Raw genomic sequence first — 23,428 nt, forward strand, 5'->3', positions numbered from 1 at the left:
CCTTGCATAAATCTGATGGAAGCTTTCATCAGACCTCTTCACTCTAAGTGTTTTTTTCACGCAATCAACTGCAGCCAGCATCCCTGTGACGCTTCCAGTTTTGCTCTGAAGGGAGCGGTTGAAGCACTCTAGTTCTTTAAGGGCTTCAGAGGCAAGAAGAAGGCAGAGCAAAGTGTGCCCCTTCTGAAAGCATTCCAGGATTCCTCTTAGGGTTGTGCATGTGTCAGAGGAGCCAGATGCAGCCATTTCCTCCAGACTGAGCAATACCTTTTCATACTGTCCTACAACTGCCTGAATGGCCACTAGCCTCACAAGCCATCGTGTAGGGCAGAGGGGCTTTAGAGTTATGAAACTCCCTGCTTCAGATTGGGAAATCTCTTTAAATATAGTCTTATATATTCCAGACTGGTGGTAGAGAGTGCCAAGTTTGTGGACCAAATTCAGTGCATCAGACAAAACAGAGGATGAGCTACAGGCTGTCTGAGTCACAAGGTTGACACAGTGAGGACCACAATGGACATACAAAGCAAGAGGTTGCTTCTCTCTGAGAAATGCTTGAACTCCTTTGCTTTCGCCGGACATGTTTGCAGCTCCATCGTAGGTCTGCCCTCGAAGACAGGACAAGGGCAAGTTCAACCGCAGGAGAACATCAGTTGCCACCTTAGCCAAATTCTTCCCTGTCGTTGAAGACACCTCATATAGACCTACAAAGTCTTCATGAGGGATAAGGTCATGATCCACATAACGGATACATATGGCCTCTTGTTCAACTCCCGAAACATCCTGAGTTCCATCAATAAAAATGGAGTACTGAAGTGCAGGCAACCCCTGTACTGTATGTGTAATCCTCCTAACAATGGAGTTGGCCACGATATTCAAAACCTCATTTTGAATTACAGCACTTGTGTAATTGTTTGAGGGCTTACTCAGCCATCTCTTCAGCACATCATCATCCCCTGATTTGAGTCGTAGAATCTGCCATAGGTTGCCTTCATCACTGTCATGGCCATGCAGAGCTAGACCCTGACGAGCAAGAAAGCGAATTGACTGAACTACTTTGACCAGACATGATCTCGCCTCTCTTTGCTGCTGTTCCTTGGCTGTGGACAGCTGAGTTACAACACTTTCTTGTTGGTATGTGTGTGTTGTGATTGCAACTTTGTGTGCTTGACTCAGTTGGTGGATTGAACATTTCTCAATTGCTTTTCTCCAGTTTCGAAAACCAGTGGACACAAAGGCTTGATCCATATTTTTTGCAAGTGTGCTATTCTGTCTTTTGAAGGCTACCATGCAATAATAGCAGAATACGCCATTCTCCCTAGGAGAATAATGAAGCCACGGAAAGTCCCTGAACCACTTCTCCTGAAATCTTAGCGTCTTATTTGGAAGTTGCTGGGGTGGAATGACTCTTGGGTCAGGATGATTTGGCTTGCTATATATCTCAGCCTGGCTCTCACTCTCGTCCCTCTCAAACTGGCTCTCACTCTCCTGGCTCTCACTCTCGTCCCTCTCAAACTGGCTCTCACTCTCCTCCATGTCTAATCTTGCCTTCTCTTCCTACAAACAAAAGTGAAAAATTGAATGGGCCATACATTTTTTATATTGCCAAAAACTTAATATTAAGGATCCCCTGTGTAAGATTTTCGTCATTTCTAAAACATAATATTTGCATTGTGTAACATATGTTGACGCCGGGCTGTGTTTCAAAGCACTTGACTACACTCTGCCATTGTGTGTAAATAAATTACAATGATTTGAGGGTGCATTGTGGATTTACAATTTGAAAGTGAGGACGTATCAATCAGTTGAGATCGTTGAGATCAGTCTCAATAATAATAAATGCACATTTATATATAAATGACTCTCTCCACACAAATATTTTTCAATGCACACAAAAATATTTATTGTTGTATATAAATGTAAAAAAATCCACAGATAAAAAAGTTTCACAAATATAGGCATATTTCTGACATAAAAATATTTCTTGTTTTAACTAATGTAAAAGAAAACCACAATTAGTTATAATTTAGATAGTTTCCTGTTAAAAAAATATGCATTTGTCATTTCCGTCAGTGAAGTACGGTGGCTGGGAAGTGCAATGGACAATTACAAAGTGTGAAACACTTTAACAAAGCTTGAGACAAATTTACATTTTATAAAACAAAATTACATTAGCAAAAACACTTTTACCAGGGAAAAAAAACTTTAACATCAACGAAAACAAATTAACAAGATGCAAAACACTTTTACAAAGCTAAAAACTAATTTACATTTTATAAAACACTTTTACCAAGGACAAAACAATTTAACATTAACAAAAACAAATTTCACAAAATGTAAAACACTTTTACCATAACTGAAACACTTTAACATTTCCCGAAACACTTTAACATTTCCCGAAACACATTAACATTTGACGAAACACTTTTACAAACCAGAATCAAAGCGGAAAGGGAATGTCCATCATACCGGAAGTGACGTGACGTGACATGATTGGCTCAAATTTAGGTTTGTTTTGGCGGAAAGACCATAGGTACGAATGTGTTTACGTTCGGTAAACATGTTTTATCCGTTTTGTAGAAACAACCTGGGAAAAGTGACACCGTTTTGCCCATCTTGTGGACAATCTCTGGAGTGTTTATAGGACACGGACCAGACATCTTGAATCATTGCGTGCCATATTTTAATGAAGGTCACTTGTATGCTGTAATCGTGGACATGTTGTCTACCTTTCAGGGTGTAAAAATCAGTTTGCGGACTGAAGCAAACTGAATCAAGCTGGGTTTTACCGCAGAAAGGGTTATTCCTCTCAAATTGCTGTAATTAACGCCATCAGGTTGGAACTTCGTGGACCTGGACAATTGTTTGGATACTGAACAATGTGGCAGGTACTAAAACAAAAGTACAGTCTTCGAGTGAAGAGAGATAATGATATGAATTTGCTCCGGGAGCTTAACCCTCGAGGCTGCGAGAGGAGATCTCGCAGAAGGTTTATAAGGAGAACCTACCACTCAATGGGACCTAACTATATGTGGCATGCTGACGGTTATGATGAACTTAAGCCATTCGGTGTGGCCCTTTCAGGATGCATAGATGGATTTTCACGTAAAGTACTATGGCTTGAATGTGGTCCAACAAACAATAACCCAAGAGTTATCGCTCAATATTTCCTCAAATGTGTGCGAAACCTCGGTGTCATCCCCATGAGGCTGCGGACTGATTGTGGCACGGAGAACGGAATTATGGCTGCAATTCAGTGTACCCTACGTCACCATCACCATGACTACTACTCTGGAGCGTCCAGCCACATGTATGGCACATCCATGACTAATCAGCGTATTGAGTCCTGGTGGTCCATATTAAGAAAGGGAAGGTAAGTGTTTATCATTATTATCTATTACTTGCCAACACTGTCAGACAAACAACATTTGCTTAGCTAAAGTGTATCAGTTTTTATTATAATAGATATAATATATACCCTGTAGTCTATGACCCAGACTATACAAGGCCTTTCTTTAGAACTTATTTTTGGCAGAAATAAAGTTAGAAACTGTGAACATCTAAGCGTGGGTTTTGGATTGAACAGCGGCCAATGAGGGGACCGAGGCACTATAGGTTGTGAAGCAAATACATGATTAAATAGACACTCAATGATTTTTTGTTGATTTTACTGGTAACCTTTTAATGTAATCTGTAGAATTATTGTATATTGCTTAATAATTAACTTGAAAATATATCAATTTCTATAGGTCTCAGTTCTGGATGGAGCTATTTGCAGACCTCCGAGATGCTGGATACTTCAACGGGAGTCACGAGCATCAGTGCCTTCTGAGATTCTGCTTCGTTGATGTTATTCAGAAGGACTTGGATGAGTGTGTGAGACTGTGGAACAGTCACAGGATTCGCCCTTCCAGAACAGCATCATGTCCAGGAGGAGTGCCCAATGAACTGTACTACTTGCCACACAGGCAATACATTGGTAATGGATTGATACTTCTTTGTGTTTTTATCTTAAATGTAAATTAATACTATGTCGTCTTTTATTTAACATAGATTTGGCTCCAGGGACTGTGGATTTGAGATTGAACAGGCATAATTGGATGCTGTTCCTGAGACAAGCCTGTCTTTCGCTCCATGTGGGGACCAAAACATGCAGGAGTACTTGGACTTTGCTATGGAGCGCAATGACCTACAGAAGCCAGAGAACTGGGAGACAGCATCAGAACTGTACATGAAGCTGAAAGAATATGCTCAGTTATAAAGTAATGGACAAGGTATTCAGAAGTACAGTAGCACTGTTTCACCACTCCAAATCAGATTTCAGGGCTCAACAATGCTTGGTTTCATGGTTTGTCAGACTGCATTTACTCTTTCCCCTGTGATGTATCCAAATGATTATGGTACCTGTTCATCTGAAGACTGGTCCCAGGGACGTGCACACATAGACTCTAGGTAGTGTTAGAAATTAAAATCAATGTTTTATGGCATAATTCAGTTTAAACATGCCATCAGTTAAAATGCTGATTTATACTGAAAAATCCTGAAATTATCGTGCACAACCAGTTAAGCTTTTATTCTGAAAATCCTTCATCTCCGGTTAGCATTTAGCATGTGGCTAATATACGATTTCCTAAAGAGGTGAATTTAGTAGCGAAATGACATGGAGTGGTGCGAACTGAAACCTACTGATTTAACACTACAACTATAGATGTCGAGATACTACCATGCTGAATATTAAATGAAGGTACAGTTTATTTGAATACATTATTGTTTACAGACGAGAGTAGCATGTGACAACATCCGGAATGACCGGAAACCAAACCAGCGGTGAAGTATTTTCTGTATATTTTAGAGTATTGATTACAGCGTTTAGAATGTGTTACATGAAAAGTGATGAAAGAGAATATGAGGAGAAAAGGCGTGTTAAGCATAATATGTTGAATGTGAAAAGTACCAATCCTCTGTTTAAATGCAACAACGGACATTAGAGATGAGGCGAGCCGGCTGGCGGGAAGGAGCCAGCAGAGGATATATAACAGCACCGGACGAGGGATTCGCTCTCTTCTCTTGCTCATGAGAGCCAGATCACAGCTGTTTTCTGCCTGAACAATATTCTGTCTGTAACATGAAGGATTATTTGAATTATTTGAAGTATTAAAGTAACGGGGTATGACAGGAAAGTAAAATCTGGTATATTCATTTTGGTGTCACCTTATATATGTTCATGTGTGTTAAATTTGAAGGGACAAAGTATCCTTTCCTCCCCCAATATATTGAGGTGAATTCTGTGTGCTTAGAGAAGAGATGGGAGCATGGGACACCATATTTGGAGATAGTGCCAGACGCTGGAATGCTTCCCTCGTAAAAAATGGGTGTGTGTGACACAATCTTGTAGCAGATGTGTATGTGTTTTCATTGAAGTAAATATAAGAGCTACATGATTACTGGTCAACTATACCTCTGTTCTTATTCTTTCATGTGTGGGTACTAAATGGCTACAAACATTGTGGAGAAATTAGCTTAAACATCTTTTATTACTCCATATGAAATGGAAACAGTTTTTATGACAGGGACGAGAGAGGTGGGGGAGGGACGCATTCCAGGAGTTTCAGCATGTCAATTGTCAGGGGAATCGACTTGTTTTCAATAGAGGTGTGTGGTTAGTTACTTTGTGTTAATAATAGCAGTATGTGTAAAGGAAGCTGGAAATATACAATGTGAAACCTTTTATTTGAAGTAAAGATGTGAACAATAGCTCAAACAAATGGAAGGGCCATAGGTAAGCCTGTGAGAAGTTTGACTATTTGAAAAGCATCTCTAATACTGCTTAAGAGCATAGGTAATGTGTTCCTCGTTGTTATTGATATGAAAGTAATTAACATGTATTACGTATATTTAGCCAACTATAACAACTATATCTTAAAACATACTTTTAACTTGTGTGTGGCAGTCAGGAGGCGGGAAGATGGACTCGGACAAAGGGCCATAAAGGAGATGTGTGTGTGCTGGCTAAAAGCTGCTGTGTCGCACTGATTGGGTGCGACAGGCCATGTGTTGATCTCTGCCAATAAGATGACCTCTGGGGGAATGCACGTACACACCTCCTCCTGTGTTTTAGTATGAAAGACTGTGTTTTCCTTTGGTTCGCGCTCTTGTTTTTCACCAGCCGTTCCTGAGACCTGTCTCACACGTGGGGTAGAACCTGAGCCCGGAGTACTCTGCAGAGTGCTTCGTGATTTCTTTGTATTTGTATCGTTACTGTATATCATTAAAGCAGGATTATTGTTTAACTTGTATTCTGGTGTTCCTTAATCCCTCCCTTTTCCCGAATTCACCTAGCTTGTCAAACGACACGCGGAGACGAGGTTGGTTTGCAACATCCTCCAAATCTCCAACAAACACTACCGCGCCTTTTTTAATTAAAGTATCCCATTTGAATCTTCTCAGAGACTCCATTTAGTCTCATTTTAAAGCTTCTCTCCTGGACGCGACAATAACGAACATATTTAACAGTAGTGCTTGAGCACCTGCCCGTTTTGCCCTCTGGACAGCAATGTGCCCTTTTGAAAGTTCATTTTTTACAGTTTTTTTTTTTTTTTTTTTTTTTACAGTGTACTGTATGTGGCTCATGGTAACATCGATCAATTCTGGATTAAGAGCTTCTAATATATACAACAATGCCCCAAATGCGCGTTGTAATTTTGTCAGACATCCCCACACGTGCCCCGCGGCACTCCCGTACGTGCACTGGCTGCAGCCCCTCCCTTCCCTGCTCTCAACGTGAACGCGCAGCGCGCAGAGCAGACAGTCAGTCACTCAGTCAGACAGGCCACGGCGGGTTTGTGGTGCAGCAGCAAACAGTAACACGATTAAAAGTGCCCTAGTGACGACCAAGTAAGTAACCACCAGGTAACAAATACAAATCACAGCATAGTCATAACATAAATATCTTAATCATTATCAAATATAACTGGAATAACAACAAACAATGCTCCAATTAGCAAGCACAAACAAGGTTATGTTGTGTGCGTAATTGTGTGCAGAAAGAACCTTTCTGTATAAGTCTTATTTCAACCATGTGGACTCACTGGAAACCTGAGAATGAATGACTAATTTACAACAAAGAAGCTATGGGTGCCAATGTGAAATAAGTATAGCAAAGTTCAGAGTATTTATTAAAATTGTATAGGTATAGAACAATACTTTGATTTTGTCCCAAACTAAATGGACAACATGAGCTGTGAAAAAACAAAACAAGTTCACATCTAACAACGACTATATGAAAAACCTTCATAGAGTCTGTTCTCTATGGATCATCCAGTCACATGGATTAAAAAACAGCCAAATCCTGGAGAATGTTGCATTCCAAAGTCCATTTGGGACTTAAACACATTGTATGCGTCAAGGAGTGGTAGTTTCAATGTGTTGGAACATGTGTTTGACATTGGGAATGGAGAGTCATCAAGGAACTCTATTCCTGGCGATGGTTCAAATCCAGATGGGGGAAGTGAAGTCAGCCCAGTCGCAAACATCAAAACATCCTCCAAAAACACAGCAGTCTGGCTTTCTGCAAAGAAAACATGTTCAGATACATTTTGGCAATGTGTTTCCTGAAATAGTTATAAAAACAGCGATTTACAAACCTTCACAATCGAGGAGATAGTCTGCCCAGTAGCCCAAAGTTTGACTTTCCCTAAGCCTCCTGTTACTCCCTGGTGGACTGAGGTCAGGCTTGAAGAGTCGCTCAAGTTTCAGAGCATTAAGTCGCTTTTCAGAGTGGCACAGGACCGGGGCCAGCAGAGTAGGTTGTTGCTGTAGTGCGTTTAAAAATTGAAGGGCTGAAAGACCCTCCTTGAATCTGAAGAGTGAACAAAAAAAATGTTTCATCACAAAGTCACATTTAAATAACCTAATACCTAAAACAAGGGGGTGGGGTGGCATGAGCACTTAAAGATTGGCACAAGACAGGCAGGGAAAGGAGAGACGGACATCCCATATCAGTTATACTACACAGGCACACATTTTGACACTGACTAATTGCTAACAGATAAACATAGAATAAACCAAAGAGGGGGACCATGAGGCATTTTAAACAAAAAATTCTTACATACATTTAAAAAAAATCACATGAATACAAATATGATCTTACCTGTCAATTACAGAGGAGTTTCGGCCAATAATGTACCACTGGAGGTAGTCTGACACAATATCTTTCTTTCCTTCAACAGAAACCACATGTCTCAGACAACCTGCTGTCTGTAACATTGTGCTGTGTCTCATGGTCATTTCTCGCAAGGCATCCACTGAGGCAGCATTCTCAATCTGAAGATTATAAAATGGACATAAACAATCCAGTCAATAACTGCATGTACTGTATATTCTTGCCATTTTTGTTCCATTGCAAGATTTATATATTACTATTACTACTATCCTTGTGCAATATATACCTGGCTGCTAAATCCTCTATTACAGGATGTGTTTTTTGTAAATTGTGTTTGTGTATCTTAAATAGTTTTTTATTATTCTTCTTAGGTAACATTAAGCTGTCTTTGGCTCTATTCTGCTCCAACAATGTAAATGTCCCCTCTGTGGGACTAATAAGGGTATTCTGATTCTGATCACAAAACAAAAAATGAAGCCAATTCGGTGTATGTGATAAAGGTAAAGTAAAGATGTCTCAAAACACTGCAGGAACTACATAATAATCCACCCTACCACACTGTTGCTGTATGCAATTCTCACCTCTTGTAAAGCTTTCCCTACTTCTTCATCAGTTATTAAATCAACTGTTGCTTTGAATTGAAATAATGTACAAGATCTTCTGACAGGAAATGTGGCCCTGGACCTCCATGCACAACTGACACTGCAATCATCTTTCCTGCCAAGTAGTATTCATCCTCCCTAACAGCTGTGTATAAATGTATTCATATTGCAAAATTAAAACATTATTTATTATTAGGGGTGTCAAGTTAACGCGTTAATAACGTGTTAACGGAAAAAAAATTAACGCCACTAATTATTTTGACGCGATTAACGCATGTGTATTTTTTTGTCGTCGGCCGCCCCGTAGTTTCAGAGCGCTTCGAGTTTAAAATACCATCTACAAGCTGATGCTGACAGCCCGCTCCTGCCGTCCGCTTGCGGCAGACCACACTTCCACGCTCACCGGCAGGCCCTGACTGGCCATTGGGAGGACCGGGAGGGTGTGTGTATGTGCGGCCCGAACGAGCGAGAGAGACACCTTACGTGTATTGTTGTTGTTAGCAACGGATATAAGGAGCTGTTTAAATGAAAAACAGAGGAGCGACATTTCGCTGACAACTGCGCCGATCACTTGACTTTATGCAGGTAGCCAGACAGTGGGATATTGTACGAAAAGTCAGCACATTCAGCACGGATAGTGCAACATGATTGCAGCGTCCAGGCAGCTCCCGTTCGAGCATATGCCTTGAGTTGCACATAGCTCCAACGATCCATCACACACACACACACACACACACTCTCACACACACACACACACACACACACACACACACACACACACACACACACACACACACACACACACACACACACACACACACACACACACACACACACACACACACACACACACACACACACACACACACACACACACACACTTTGTATTGTATTATTGTATGAGAGAGGTTCCAGGTTGAATTGAGGCGAATATTTGTAATGTTCAGAGGTTGTTGTGTTTAATATTCATGAGAATATTTCTCATTGTACCCAGGGAGCAAAGTCATTTTACAGACATGGAATGTTGTAAAAGGTTATCCACCAGAAATGATATCTAGGACCTTCAAGGATCACAACCTGGGTGGACAACCCGGTCAACTAGCTACTGGAAAGCTACAGTGAGGGTCCAATCAATGCAACCCCTATATGAAAAAAAAGTCAAAGATTCTGCCTGGATCAGATGCCATCATTCTCTTTCTGATTGAATATCTCTGTGACAGTTCATAGTAAAGACAAACTGAGCCAACCTATTGAAAGAGCAGAACATAAGCTTTCAGGTGATGCCTTGGTTAAGCCTGTTCTCAATAAGGCCACTAGATGGCGCTGTGCCTTTTTTGTCTCTCCAAAGCGAAATCCATTTCAAGCAATGCACTTGTGGTCCTCTGGATTTTTTGCTGTGTTCAAAATGGGTAAATATACTTAAAAGATTATTTCGATATAACATATTGAAGGGTTTACATTAATATACACAAGGTTTGCTGCCGATGCTAAGTTGAATTGATACAATGTTTACAGATTTTCCAGAAAGTGAGAGGATTTTAAGCTAGCTAGCTAGCTAGCCAGCACTGTTACTGTAAGCAAACATTCTTTAATAATTTGTAAATCAGTTGTATAGTATTATTCATTTAATCAATATATATATATATATTTATTATCATTTGATTAAGTGTTTAATGTGTGTAATCCTTTTGTTTGTGCAGTGCTGTATGGATCAATACCATGCCACCTTGACATGCACACTTTAAAACCTCTTGAGCCCAATTGCCCCCGGTACCGGGGGCAGACGCAGCATCTTGTAAGAAACACCATCCCAGAGCTTGTTAATATTTAACAATCTATTAATGTGGCATACCCACTTAACGGGAAGAAACTCAGCTAATAGAGGATAATAACCATTTTACCTAACGGAACACAATTCCAACACCAAGCGTCTAAATCAGCACTTAACAAAAACATGCTAATGCTGCATTAGTGTTACCTTAACATCTGGCGTATCAACACCTTTGGGCATAGCCACTACCTAACACTTATTCAACCAAACACGTAGTAAATCACTCATTATGATGAACAACAGATTGGGAATTGGGATCAGTTATGAACGTATGCAGCGTCAGCTGACAGCACAAAGTGAGAAGGTCATGCAGCAGGTTGAAACTGATGGTGTTTACATCTCAGAAATCATGATGAAAAACAGCGAGATCCCCCATTTGTTTGCCATGGATAATCTGGACTGGAAGAAGAAGACACTGGAGGGTGGGAGTTGGAATGCCACCACTGCAATCATAATTGAAAACTAAAAGATTGTGCGGGTCCAGGAGGTTGCCAGACTCCCCACTTCTACCTCGGACAGAAAGAAGACTCTCTCAGTACCTGCTCCCATGTGTCACGTCTCAGCTAAAGACAGGCAGAGGTCCAGGTCACTTGAGCATATTGAGAAGCTAGAGCAGGGGTCGGCAACCTTTTTGATATGAAGTGCCATTTAAAAAAAAAAATGTTATCAGCGTGCCAACGATCGAGAATTGTCAAGAGGGGGGGGGGGTTTGAGGAGCTTGACGCTCGTCAACTATCAGCAGGAGGGCGGGGGAGCCTCGCTGCGGGGAAGCAGTGTGTGGACCTGTCGGTGCAACTTACATGATGCCGAATTTAACAAACACATTTCAATAATTGGTTTAAACGGCATAATAATAAGGACGATCGTCCGTTCTGTGATTCTCCAGAACACACATGTTATGATATTAGGGTCATGCAGAGTGAGAGGAGATCGCTGTCCCTTTAAGAGAGAGAGAAAGAAGGGTGTGGCTTGTGCATGTGTATTTGTTAATGGTAGAGCGACAGTGAGGGAACGTGTGTATGTTTCTGGAAGTGAAACGGGAAAGCAGAAAAACAGAGGTCTGTGATGTATTTTGTGAAACAGAAGAACAGCTAAATAAATGCAACGTCCTCCCAAGAAGAGCTCGCCTCTCTCCAGTCATTTAAGCTAAAGTGGGTTATTGAACCTGAAGCGTGTTGCTTTTGCCCTCCTCGACTACGGTCTGGGAGCCGACAGGAAAGTTCAACACACAGATGGCCAGTCCGCCCCTTTGTAGCATATTATTTCGATGAGAGATGAGCAGATCGCCACTGGGCTTTCAACTAAATAAACACAGCCACGCAAAAACTGCGTCATTTGTACAGCTCCTTATGGGTACTGCAATTAGTGAAGTGCTTTCCTCCGTGGTGAAACGATCAGCACTGCACCACGGAGGAAAGCGGCAGAAAGTCACCTGCAGTAAAGAGAGCGGGGCAGCGTTGCGTGCATGGCTTCCTTCTGCAGGGAAAGGGAGGACGCGCTCTGGCGGCGGTCTCGCGTTCAGGATCCGAAAAATAATTTAAATATTTTTGCACACTTATTCCACTTATTCCTAGTGTGCCACTGGTTACGGTGCCGCGTGCCAATGCTGGCACGCGTGCCAGGGGTTGCCGACCCCTGAGCTAGAGAGTCTGGATACTTCCTCAGATGGCTAAGCTGAAGACCTGTTACTTATGAGGCATCTAGCAAGAATGGTTACAACTTCAGAATTGCTGGATGCTCCTCCAGATGCAAAAGCAGGACTACCTGACTTTTATGCCTTCTGTGCAGACCTCCAACCACACAGAATGGCCAGTATCATTGGCTATCTTCCTCTCATCCCGGCATCTCTAACTGATCCTGCTGTCCTGAAAGAAGAAATGAAATGGCTGATAAAGACATTGCATGCACTGGGAGACAAGTATACCATTATCATTGGAGATCAGGCTACATATGAACTCGCAGTTGCCATCAGAGACAAGCATAGAGATGAGTTCTGCAATGTAGTCCTGCTGCAGGGCGGATTTGCGTCAGTATTTGTCTGAGATTAAGAAACTGCCAGAGACAGCCCCTGAGGCACATGGAGCACTGATGGCAGGTGCATTTGTTGGAAGGAGAGCAGATGGCAACCACAATGGTGTCTCTCCTGACATGCTTCTGGAGCAGACATATAATGCAGATGCCAAGGAGGCAAGTGGTCTGGATGGCATTACACTCAATCGTGCTGCCAGGATGAATTGGGTCCAGGGCTCGAGCTTAAGGACCTCCCGTCGTCCCGGGGCCGAAAAAAATAGTGTCAGGGAGGATAAAAAATAATTTTGGGACGAATTTGGGACGAGAGTTAAAATAAAAATACCCTGCTAACTCTACTACAAACGGCGATGAAAATGAAATCGACTGCACGTTGTGTGTAGAACACAATTATTAAACCTCCTTGTCAACATAAACACACAAAACAATTAGCAACCCGCGAAACACACACACACACTCACACACACAGAGACAGACACACACACACACACACACACACACACACACACACACACACACACACACACACACACACACACACACACACACACACACACACACACACACACACACACACACACACACACACACACACACACACACACACACACACACACATACGTACACTGTGTCCATGTGCTGTCAGCCAGTGCCCGCGAATTCCTGGCCCGCAAATTCACGGGTCTATCTACAGTAGGCTATGTACTGAGTGTGTGTATTTCGCGGGTTGAGTGATGTAAAATGACAATGGTATCCCGTGGAGGAATTCTGAAATGTTTTACCTTTACATCACAAAAACGCACAGCAGACCCTGGAGCGCCGGCCTCTTTATTTACTTACTCCACTTCATCCCCTATGGGTAATAAGGCTGAGATGAGAACCCTCCATCGTATTTAGTCCTTAGCAATATGCTGCGCCTCTCCCCATGTATGGATGGGTACCGAGCCCCGGTATTAAACGGGCTCCGCCCGGGCCGGAATTATTAAAGACAGTGGTAACGTTAAGCTCCGACGTTATCTGACTTTTTATCGGTAATGGAGACATTTAAAAAATATGTGTCATATGTAGTATTGCTACATAAACATTATATCACAGTTTTAGTTTATCCAACTCCGTTTCTAATATGCAATAAGACTACAACATGCGTCTATGATGTATTTTCGAGCTTTCCAATCCAGACGAGATCTCTCTCTCCCGTCTGTGTGCGAGGGGGCGGTGCAGTTTGTAAAGGTCTCCTGACTGTGTTACAGACTGTCCTCCTGGTTAGTGGTTACTCTGGGTTCTGTCTTCAGGACAGAGTGTTGGATTTCTTTTGTTAATTGGATGGGACTTGATTTGATTCAATATTAGTAATTTTCTCGTTTGTGTGTTTGTTTAAATATATTTGGCCTTTGTCATGTGATTGACTGATTTACTCAAATAAAAAGGTTGATGAATTATCATCTAATGATTTGTATGATGTTTTATTTATGTTAAAGGTCACTTTGAATGATTTTAACTAATGATAAGTAGTAGAAAAACAAATATTTTAAATTCGGGACGGTCCACATTAATTTCGGGACGGCTTAGATTGTATTTCGGGACGGTTCCGGGAGGATGGTGAAAAAAGTTAGTCGAGAGCCCTGATTGGGTCTACACAAAACCCCTCATTGCAGCTATCTCTGCAGAGCTCAAGTCTACACTGCACCTCCATTCCTCCAGCCCCCACCATGAATCTGGTTGGACTTGTGTCAACAGGGATGCAGAGATGGTAGTCAAGGTCATGGCAGCAGTAGAGACCAACCCATTCACTACAGCCACACCATTCCTGATCAATATATCTACTGGTGAGTGTGCAGATCCCACAGTCAAGGACAACCTGAGTGTGAAAGCAGATGGTTTGAAGGCATTGTCAGAGTCACTGTCCAGTGACCAGAAGAAGACAAGTGTTGTAAAGCTAAACACCTTCCATACACAAAACAGGATGAAACCAAAGAAGTCTGGGAAAACCTCTTCACCTTGCAAGAGCAATGAAGTCGCTGCCCTTCTGAGCATGACCCAGATCATTGCCAGTGGTGGAGAATTCAACATTGTTGACTTCCCCCATCCCTCTTCCAGGAAGATGGCAGAATGAGTACAGGGACCAAGGCGAGCCTTGTGAAGATCTTGAAAGAGAACACCAAAGTAAGCAGTATCCCTGATCTGCCCAAAGACTGCCTCAAGACAGGAGTAGTCATAGATGCCATGTCCGCCATACGACACTGGTCTTTCCACAGAGGAGAAGGATTTGGAGTGATCGCTGAGCAATACAGGCACCTGCTGCTGATTGATGTGCCTCCTGGCACTGACATCATACACTTCTGTTGTGACAAATACAGTACAACCAGCCTCAAGTCAGCTGAGCAGGAACAGAGATATGCCAGATCCAAACCAGCGAGTGTATGAAGTCAGTGAGCAGTACACATCTCTGGATCCAAAGGAGTTTTTTGCAGTGTCTGCTAACAAAGCAAACCTGCTGAGCTTACTTTGTGAGAAGTGGTGTGCGGATGAACAACTGGAACCTGGTCTTGGCCCAACTCATCTCTACCTGGGTGGTGGATTCAAAGAAGAGACAAAGAGTGTGGTGCTCAAAGCAGGGTCTGTTATGGATATTCCTGCTCTTGAATCAACACAGCAGGAGGCTGACACTAGGATCTTCCTCCACATTCTCTACAGTGTCCGGAATGAGGAAGTTGACAGAGTTGTCCTCAGTGATCTAACAGAGCTGTGGGTGAGAACAGGCCAGAATGCATACCTGCCTAAACATGAAATGGTTGTGGTGCTGGGACCTTCACAGTGTTGTGCCATGCCCTTCATCCACATTCTGAGTGATAGAGATACCACTAGTTATCCATATTTCACTGGCAAGAGGGCATGGTTCAAGAGCAGCATCAGTCTGGACATACCTGCACTTGAAGAGTTTGGTGAGAACCCTGCTGATGCCATAACAGATTACCTCCTCAATCAGGCACGAGACCTCACCATAACTGTATATACATCCAAAGCTGATCACTTTGAGGGTTCTGATCTGGGAAAACTGAGAGCATACAAGTTCCTGTACAACAAATTGATGCTCCTAAAGCTACTACCCCCAACAGAGAATGCAATTTTGCTGCACCTGAGAAGAACGCACACATAATTAAATAAACAGAAATAGCCATAAATCCCCCCATGCACAGAATAGGGATGGTCTCTGGACAATGGATAGTTCCTGTACCATCTACAAAGCCAGCTTGGCCTGTGTCGATGAATAAGACAATCTCATGTGGCTGTCAGAATAAGGCAGTTCCATGCTACATAGGGTGCCATTGCCAAGGACAGGCAACCAAATGCAGAAGGATACACACTGCCACACTTGAGAGCAGTGACAGCAGCTGTGACTCAGAAAATGAATAGAAAGCAAAAAGCTTTCTGGGACACTACCATTGAATACCACCATGTGTACATTGAAAACATTTGTACATATTCAGTGTAGGTTACTTTTCTCCCTTTTCTTCTTACAAAATTCACATTTTTCTAGTTCTGGGCCATGTGAATGATTATTTTGTGTTCAACTTCTGATCATATCTGTTGATTTTTAGTTAATAACTAAGAAGAGAGTATGTGAAATAAATGTTTTGCATATAGGGGTTGCATTGTTTGGACCCTCACTGTAGCTTTCCACTAGCTAGTTGACCGGGTTGTCCACCCAGGTTGTGATCCTTGAAGGTCATAGATATCATTTCTGGTGGACAACCTTTTACAACATTCCATGTCTGATTTCCTAAAAAAGTGGGTTTTGCCCTCTGGGTATTGTTCAAATGATAATAAACATTTGCATAAAGCATATTTGTCCACTCATATGTTGATAAGAGTATTAAAAACTTGAAAAATATTCCTCTAAGGTACATTTAGAACAGATAAAAAATATGCGATTAATTTGCGATTAATCGCGATTAACTATGGACAATCATGCGATTCATCGCGATTAAATATTTTAATCGACTGACAGCCCTATTTATTATATACTTTAATGTACTGTAATGAAACTCAACGTTTTGGAAAAATTGTTCAAGCAACAAATCATATGTCATGTGATATATATGGTTAATGATCATTAACAATTGTATTAGTACGCTTCTAACCGTATGCATACCATTTGCATTGTAGACCAAGAAGCGGCGTCCGTCTGGTCCATCAAAAATGGGCCGGTCTTTCAGAATCTTCATCAGTAGAGATAACAACTCTCTCCTGGGACCACCTGAGTCAATTCCTTCTTCGAAAACACAAGCATCATCAGTGAATTTTACCAGCATGTCACAGTTTTCTGAATACGATGTACGCTTGAAACCTCTGACTGCTCCATCCCAAACATTAGCCCTTGAAATGTTGAACCGGCTGACTCTTCCATGATCAATGTGACTGGTTAGCAATAATGGCAGGTAATGTAACGTTCATCTCCTCCATGTAAAGGAAAAAAAGTGACCTTATTAGTGGATATTCCAGAGAGTGCAAAAACTGTTTAAAAAAATAACTTTTGTACCAGAAATATTGTACAGAGAATTTTTTTTTAATGCCACTGTAATAGCTGTCCGTTTACATTTCAGTGTCCAATAAACTCGTCATGTTGACTGCAACCAGCTCTTCGTCCTCTTCTTCAACACATGGTGGATACAGGTCTGTGTATGTACTGTTAGGAAATGATCATTCCCATGTTAAAACATCTTACAAACAAAAATGTCTTTCTCGTGTAAGTGAGTCACTAACATTTGTACTTACCTGTAGCAAGTAGTCTTGTCTGTATTTGTTTTGGATGGACCCATATCCTCAGTATCAGATATTACTATCTGAAATACAAATACAAATGTCTGTAACAAAACAACACTGAACGTTAGAAACATCAGGCTTCCACAATCTGCCTCAATACCTGTCCAGGCTGAGTTGTGGATGAATGTCCAAGTGCCTTCCTGAAACATGATAACATTGATACAATTATTAACTTCATGATACACGGGATAGTTGAGTTTTAAGTAACATTTAGAGGTAGGGGGAACCATAAGATTTATAAATAACAGATTATTTTGGTTTGAAATTAGATTAAACATGACATGTATGGTATTTTTGTATCCATGTTCACCAGAGAAAATACTGTGGCCTATTCTTATCGTCCAAAGATAAATTACTTATTTTGTAAAAATAAGTACAAACTTACCCTTCATTTTCCGGTTTGTGTTTTGGAGTACTTTTGTTTCGTGGTTCAAATTCAAATACCTGAGAGTAAAAGTGTACAATTATCAACAGCTTCCATTATTGTTCCCTTACCACATATGTCTATCAAGAGTGAAACGTTGTCAGTGTTTCTGATAGTAATTGTAACTGCCAAGTTGGTTCTTCTAAAATATTGACCAGAATATAGATTTCCTGCTTAAAATCAAGTGTACAGGACTGTCTCAGAAAATTAGAATATTGTGATAAAGTTCTTTATTTTCTGTAATGCAATTAAAAAAACAAAAATGTCATACATTCTGGATTCATTACAAATCAACTGAAATATTGCAAGCCTTTTATTATTTTAATATTGCTGATTATGGCATACAGCTTAAGAAAACTCAAATATCCTATCTCTAAATATTAGAATATCATGAAAAAGTATACTAGTAGGGTGTTCAACGAATCACTTGAATCGTCTAATTAACTCGAAACACCTGCAAGGGTTTCCTGAGCCTTGAAAAACACTCAGCTTGGTTCAGTAAACTAAATCACAAGTATGGGGAAGACTGCTGATCTGACTGCTGTCCAGAGGACCGTCATTGACACCCTCCATCAGGAGGGTAAGACACAAAAAGAAATTTCTCAAAGAGCAAGCTGTTCACAGAGTGCAGTTTCAAAGCACATCCACAAAAAGTCAGTTGGAAGGGGGAAATGTGGCAGGAAACGCTGCACAACCAAGAGAGATGACCGCAGCCTGAACAGCATTGTGAAGAAGAGTCGCTTCCAGAATTTGGGGGAGCTTCAAAGACAGTGGACTGAAGCTGGAGTCCAGGTATCAAAAGTCACTGTTCACAGACGTGTCTGGGAAATGGGCTACAATAGCCGTATTCCCATGGTCAAGCCACTTCTGAACTCAAGACAACGGAAGAGGCGTCTGACTTGGGCTAAGGAAAAGAAGCACTGGACAGTTGCACAGTGGTCCAAAGTCCTCTTTTCAGACGAAAGCAAGTTTTGTATTTCATTTGGAAGTCAAGGCGCCAGAGTCTGGAGAAAGGCTGGAGAGGAGCAAAATCCAAGTTGCTTGAAATCCAGTGTGAAGTTCCCACAGTCAGCGATGGTTTGGGGAGCCATGTCAGCTGCTGGTGTTGGTCCACTGTGTTTCATCAAGCCCAGAGTAAATGCAGCTGTGTACCAAGAGATTTTAGAGCACTACATGCTTCCGTCTGCTGAAAAGCTCTATGGAGATGAGGAATTCATTTTCCAGCATGATCTGGCACCTGCCCACAGTGCCAAAACCACCAGTAACTGGTGTACTGACCATGGCATTACTGTCCTCGATTGGCCTGCAAATTCCCCTGACCTGAACCCCATAGAGAATATGTGGGGTATTGTGAAGAAGAAGCTGAAAGACACCAGACCCAACAATGCTAATGAGCTAAAGGCCGCTATTGAAGCATCCTGGGCATCCATAACACCTCAGCAATGCCACAGGCTGATTGCCTCCATGCCACGCCGCATTGATGCAGTAATCCGTGCAAAAGGATTCCCAACCAAGTACTGAGTGCATTAATGGACATTTTCAAATGTTTGATTGTGTTTTGCTGTTATAAATCTTTTTTTTTTACTTGGTCTGAGGAACTATTCTAATTTTTTGAGATAGGATTTTTGAGTTTTCTTAAGCTGTATGCCATAATCAGCAATATTAAAATAATAAAAGGCTTGCAATATTTCAGTTGATTTGTAATGAATCCAGAATGTATGACATTTTTGTTTTTTTAATTGCATTACAGAAAATAAAGAACTTTATCACAATATTCTAATTTTCTGAGACAGTCCTGTATATCAAATAAATAAATGAACATTAAAATAAAATCATTTACGCACCACAGTGTCAGCCTGATTGAATTCCGCTGTGCTCCTAGATGTGATGACAATATCCGAATCAGAGTCTGAGGTATCATCCCCTGTAGTAAAAGCAAAACGTTCAACACATTATTATGTAGGTTGCATTAGAGGATGTTAACATGTAAAAATATTGAATAATAACATCCATAAACCTCCTCTAAAATGTTTCTCAAGGCAAATGAAAAGGGTGATCCTGGCATATGCCTTTCCTAAGTCCTTTTTATATTCTGCCAATGTGAATGGCTTTTCTGAAACAAGCACATTGACAACCTCTGAGCAGTCTGGATACAAAAGGACGTACGGTCCTTCATCCATGTCCTTGTTAAAGGCTTTCATTTTCTGGACAGCTCGTTCCAGTATAGCAGGTGCTGCTACCTCCGGGTCTGTAAACAACGGGAGTGTTTTCCCTCTGCGAGGCTTTAAATAAACTCCTTGTGGCGACATCATTCCTATGTTTATCTAGTAAAATAGCAGAGATATAAGTAATGACACACACAGAGACACTGAGATTTGTATGAAACGGTTAATGCAGCTTACCTGGAGTCGTCTGTTTTCTTGTTTAAGTCTTCCTTTCCCACAGTTAAAAGACTGTTTCTCTTTTGACTTTGAGTTTCTGTACTCCATGAAAAGTTTATAGGATGGGCCTGGTTGTTCTGCTGGTATGAATAGTTCCAATAAAAATATAAAAATTAGCAGCTCCAACAATCAGCAATAGCAAGGGTGCATTAAGGTTTATGGAAAGCCTAAAATAAAAACTAGCATATTAGCTCAATGCGTTGCTATTCCGTAAAGACATGGATTGGTATTTGACTGATATGAAACTGTGATTGCACTTTTATTTACTGCATGTCTTACATTAGCATCACAAAGCTAGCGCAATACTACACTTACTTTGTTTAGCAATTTTCCGGCTGTTTCGATGTCCCCTTTAAACACTCCAGAGATCCTCCACACGAAAGGCAAAACCGTGTCACTTGTCCCAGGTTGTTTCCACAAAACGGACAAAACATGTTTACCAAACGTAAACAGACCATAGACTGTATATGAAACACACTCGTACCTTCGGTCTTTCCGCCAAAACAAATTTAAATTTGAGCCAATCACTAAAACGTCACTTCCGGTATGATGTACATTCCCTTTCCGGTTTAATTCTGGTTTGTAAATGTGTTTCGGGAAATGTTAATGTGTTTCGGGAAATGTTAAAGTGTTTCGGGAAATGTTAAAGTGTTTCAGTCATGGTAAAAGTGTTTTGCATTTTGTTAATTTGTTTTTGTTAATGCTAAATTGTTTTGTCCTTGGTAAAAGTGTTTTATAAAATGTAAAACAAATTTTTGCTTTGTAAAAGTGTTTTGCATCTTGTTAGTTTGTTTTCGTAAATGTTAAAGTTTTTTTTCCTTGGTAAAAGTGTTTTTGCTAATGTAATTTTGTTTTGTAAAATGTACATTTGTCTCAAGCTTTGTTAAAGTGTTTCACACTTTGTAATTGTCCATTCCACTTCCCAGCCACTGTGGGGATGTCTCAAAAAAACAAAACACAAATGCAGAGGTTCACAAGAAAAAAGCAGTTTAAATGCCCATTTTTTGTACATTTATATACAACAATAAATATTTGTGAGTGCATTGAGAGATATTGTTGGGGAGAGTCATTTATATATAAATCGCAAAATACATTTGTGAATCCTTCTGTGAGTATTTATTAATATTGAGACTGATCTGACTCCATACAGATGTTAAGTTCACCTAGGAATGGTATCATTGACTTAAATGTTCAAATAAATGTTGCTCTTCAGTCTATATTGGTCATATGATGCCCCTTGAATGAAATGTTTCCTGTTCAAGATCCCCACTGATTTCCTTAAAATTCTGGGATGAGAGTCCACATCACAATTTACTCTAAACTGTCATTTCCCTTTCATCATTCACCTCAGCAATGAACCTCTCTCCACTGTCCCTGTGTTCTGCCTCTGATTCACTCTCAAGTGCCTAGATGTCAAGAGAGGTGGTGAAGTGATCATTATCTGTTGAGCAGTATACTCTTTCACATTGAATCATAACCAGTCATACTGAATGTAAATACAACTGACTCTAAAGTAAGTCCCAGTCTGTGACATTGGACATTTTGAAGACTCAAAGCCCCAAGCAGTAGGTAGAATATTAGCTAGTCTATGTAATGTGCACAGAAAAGAAATAGTTCACTGAATACTGGGATGGAAATTGCCTATAAGCACTCAGTAAAACATAAACACACACAAAAAGCTTCTGAATGATAAGAAGTATAAATAAAACATAATACACATTACCATTTTGAGAGAGAGCACCTTAAAGAACTCTTATCGAACTGAGGCTCCAGTAAAACACACTGACTGCGTCTACATGGACATCATGGTGTTTACATGAGCACAGAGAGATCGGGTTAATCATGTTCCCTGTTTACATGATAAATACCAGTAACCTGGCATTTCGATGCCTTTTCTCATCTAAATTATTCAGTATTTGTATCTCTCTATCATGACAAAGACGAAACTCCTCTCAAGAAGTGAGATGCTTTTGCCGCCATCACTAGTAACTGATTAACTGCTACCAGCTCATTACTTACTTATCATGGTGTTTACATGAGCACAGAGAGATCGGGTTATTCATATTCCCTGTTTACATGATAAATACTAGTTACCTGGCATTTCGATGCCTTTTCTCATCTAAACTATTCAGTACTTGTATCTCTCTATCATGACAAAGACGAAACTCCTCTCAAGAAATGAGACGCTTTCGCCACCATCACTGTTAACTGATTAACTGCTACCAGCTCATTACTTACTTTCCTCTTCTTCTAAAAAGATATATCCATGTTGTCTGGGGGAGAAAACATATCAAACCAAGAGATCGTCAGCTTTGATTTTCGCTGTATTAACAATGTCCTGAACATTTGGTGTGTGTGCCGCCCTTACCTCTGCTACCGGCATCGCTTCTTACAACAGATCTGAGCTGTCCAACTATGGCAACACTCCTTGAACATGCGCAACCCATCTTTTGTAAAGACTGTAACAAAACGTGCCGTACGGTTGGCTGTCACTCTCGACATAAAAAACAGACAGAAAACACACAAAAACAGACACAAATATCATCAGACATTGCCAGTAACTGCGATTTACACAAAAAGTGTCTAGATTATCATCGGGCTTACTACATCCTCAAGAGTAGCGCAGATAAAACACACAATTGTTTGGTGAAAAAATGTAAAACATGCAATGAAAAATTACCCTCAGCTTCTACAAGCGAGTGTGAAAAACATCTGTGTTACATCGGAGTGTTACCCAAAGAGACAGAACACAATGACAACATTGTGTTTTATGATTTTGAAACAATGGCGGGGGCAGACGGTGTACATGTCCCCTTCCTGGTGTGCACAAAAACCCTTGCAGGCGAAATTTGGGTCGCTGAGGGTACCAACTGTGCACTGCAGTTTCTGAAACACTTTAGGCACCCCAAGTTCAGAAATGCAACCTTTATCGCTCACAATGCTAAGGGTTTTGACAGCTATCTGATTATCAATGCAATGATTGAACAAGGGCTAAAACCATCTTTGATAATGCAAGGATGTAAAGTGATCTCTTTTACTGACCAGGATTTCAGGTACATAGACTCTCTGTCTTGTCTCTCTATGCGTTTAGCAGCAATACCAAAAGCTTTGGGGTTT

General features: G+C 40.9%; 2 protein-coding genes across 4 annotated transcripts in view; both read right to left on the bottom strand.

Annotated features, from left to right (window-relative positions):
* Positions 1–23,428, bottom strand: part of LOC307047234 (uncharacterized protein) — a 323,132-nt gene that overhangs the window by 75,395 nt on the left and 224,309 nt on the right. The window lies entirely within an intron of this gene.
* LOC307046624 (G2/M phase-specific E3 ubiquitin-protein ligase-like) lies at positions 6,430–21,287 on the bottom strand. 3 transcript variants are annotated; one of them, XM_079693088.1, is made up of 10 exons: positions 19,888–21,287; positions 19,715–19,794; positions 17,832–17,890; positions 17,547–17,586; positions 17,399–17,466; positions 17,220–17,309; positions 16,776–16,892; positions 8,150–8,322; positions 7,644–7,858; positions 6,430–7,567 (listed from the first exon to the last, which is right to left on the bottom strand). In XM_079693088.1, the coding sequence occupies exons 1-7, from the start codon at positions 20,180–20,182 to the stop codon at positions 16,886–16,888; spliced, it is 639 nt and encodes a 212-aa protein (XP_079549214.1). In that variant the 5' UTR covers positions 20,183–21,287; the 3' UTR covers positions 6,430–7,567; positions 7,644–7,858; positions 8,150–8,322; positions 16,776–16,885. The 3 variants fall into 3 exon arrangements, with proteins under 3 accessions (XP_079549214.1, XP_079549212.1, XP_079549213.1); XM_079693087.1 differs by lacking the exons at positions 6,430–7,567; positions 7,644–7,858; positions 8,150–8,322 and having other exon boundaries at positions 16,880–16,895; XM_079693086.1 differs by lacking the exons at positions 17,220–17,309; positions 17,399–17,466; positions 17,547–17,586; ... (1 more) ...; positions 19,715–19,794; positions 19,888–21,287 and having other exon boundaries at positions 16,776–17,053.

This window comes from Notothenia rossii (genome assembly GCF_949606895.1).
Source record: "Notothenia rossii genome assembly, chromosome: 7".
Taxonomy (NCBI): Eukaryota; Metazoa; Chordata; class Actinopteri; order Perciformes; family Nototheniidae; genus Notothenia; species Notothenia rossii.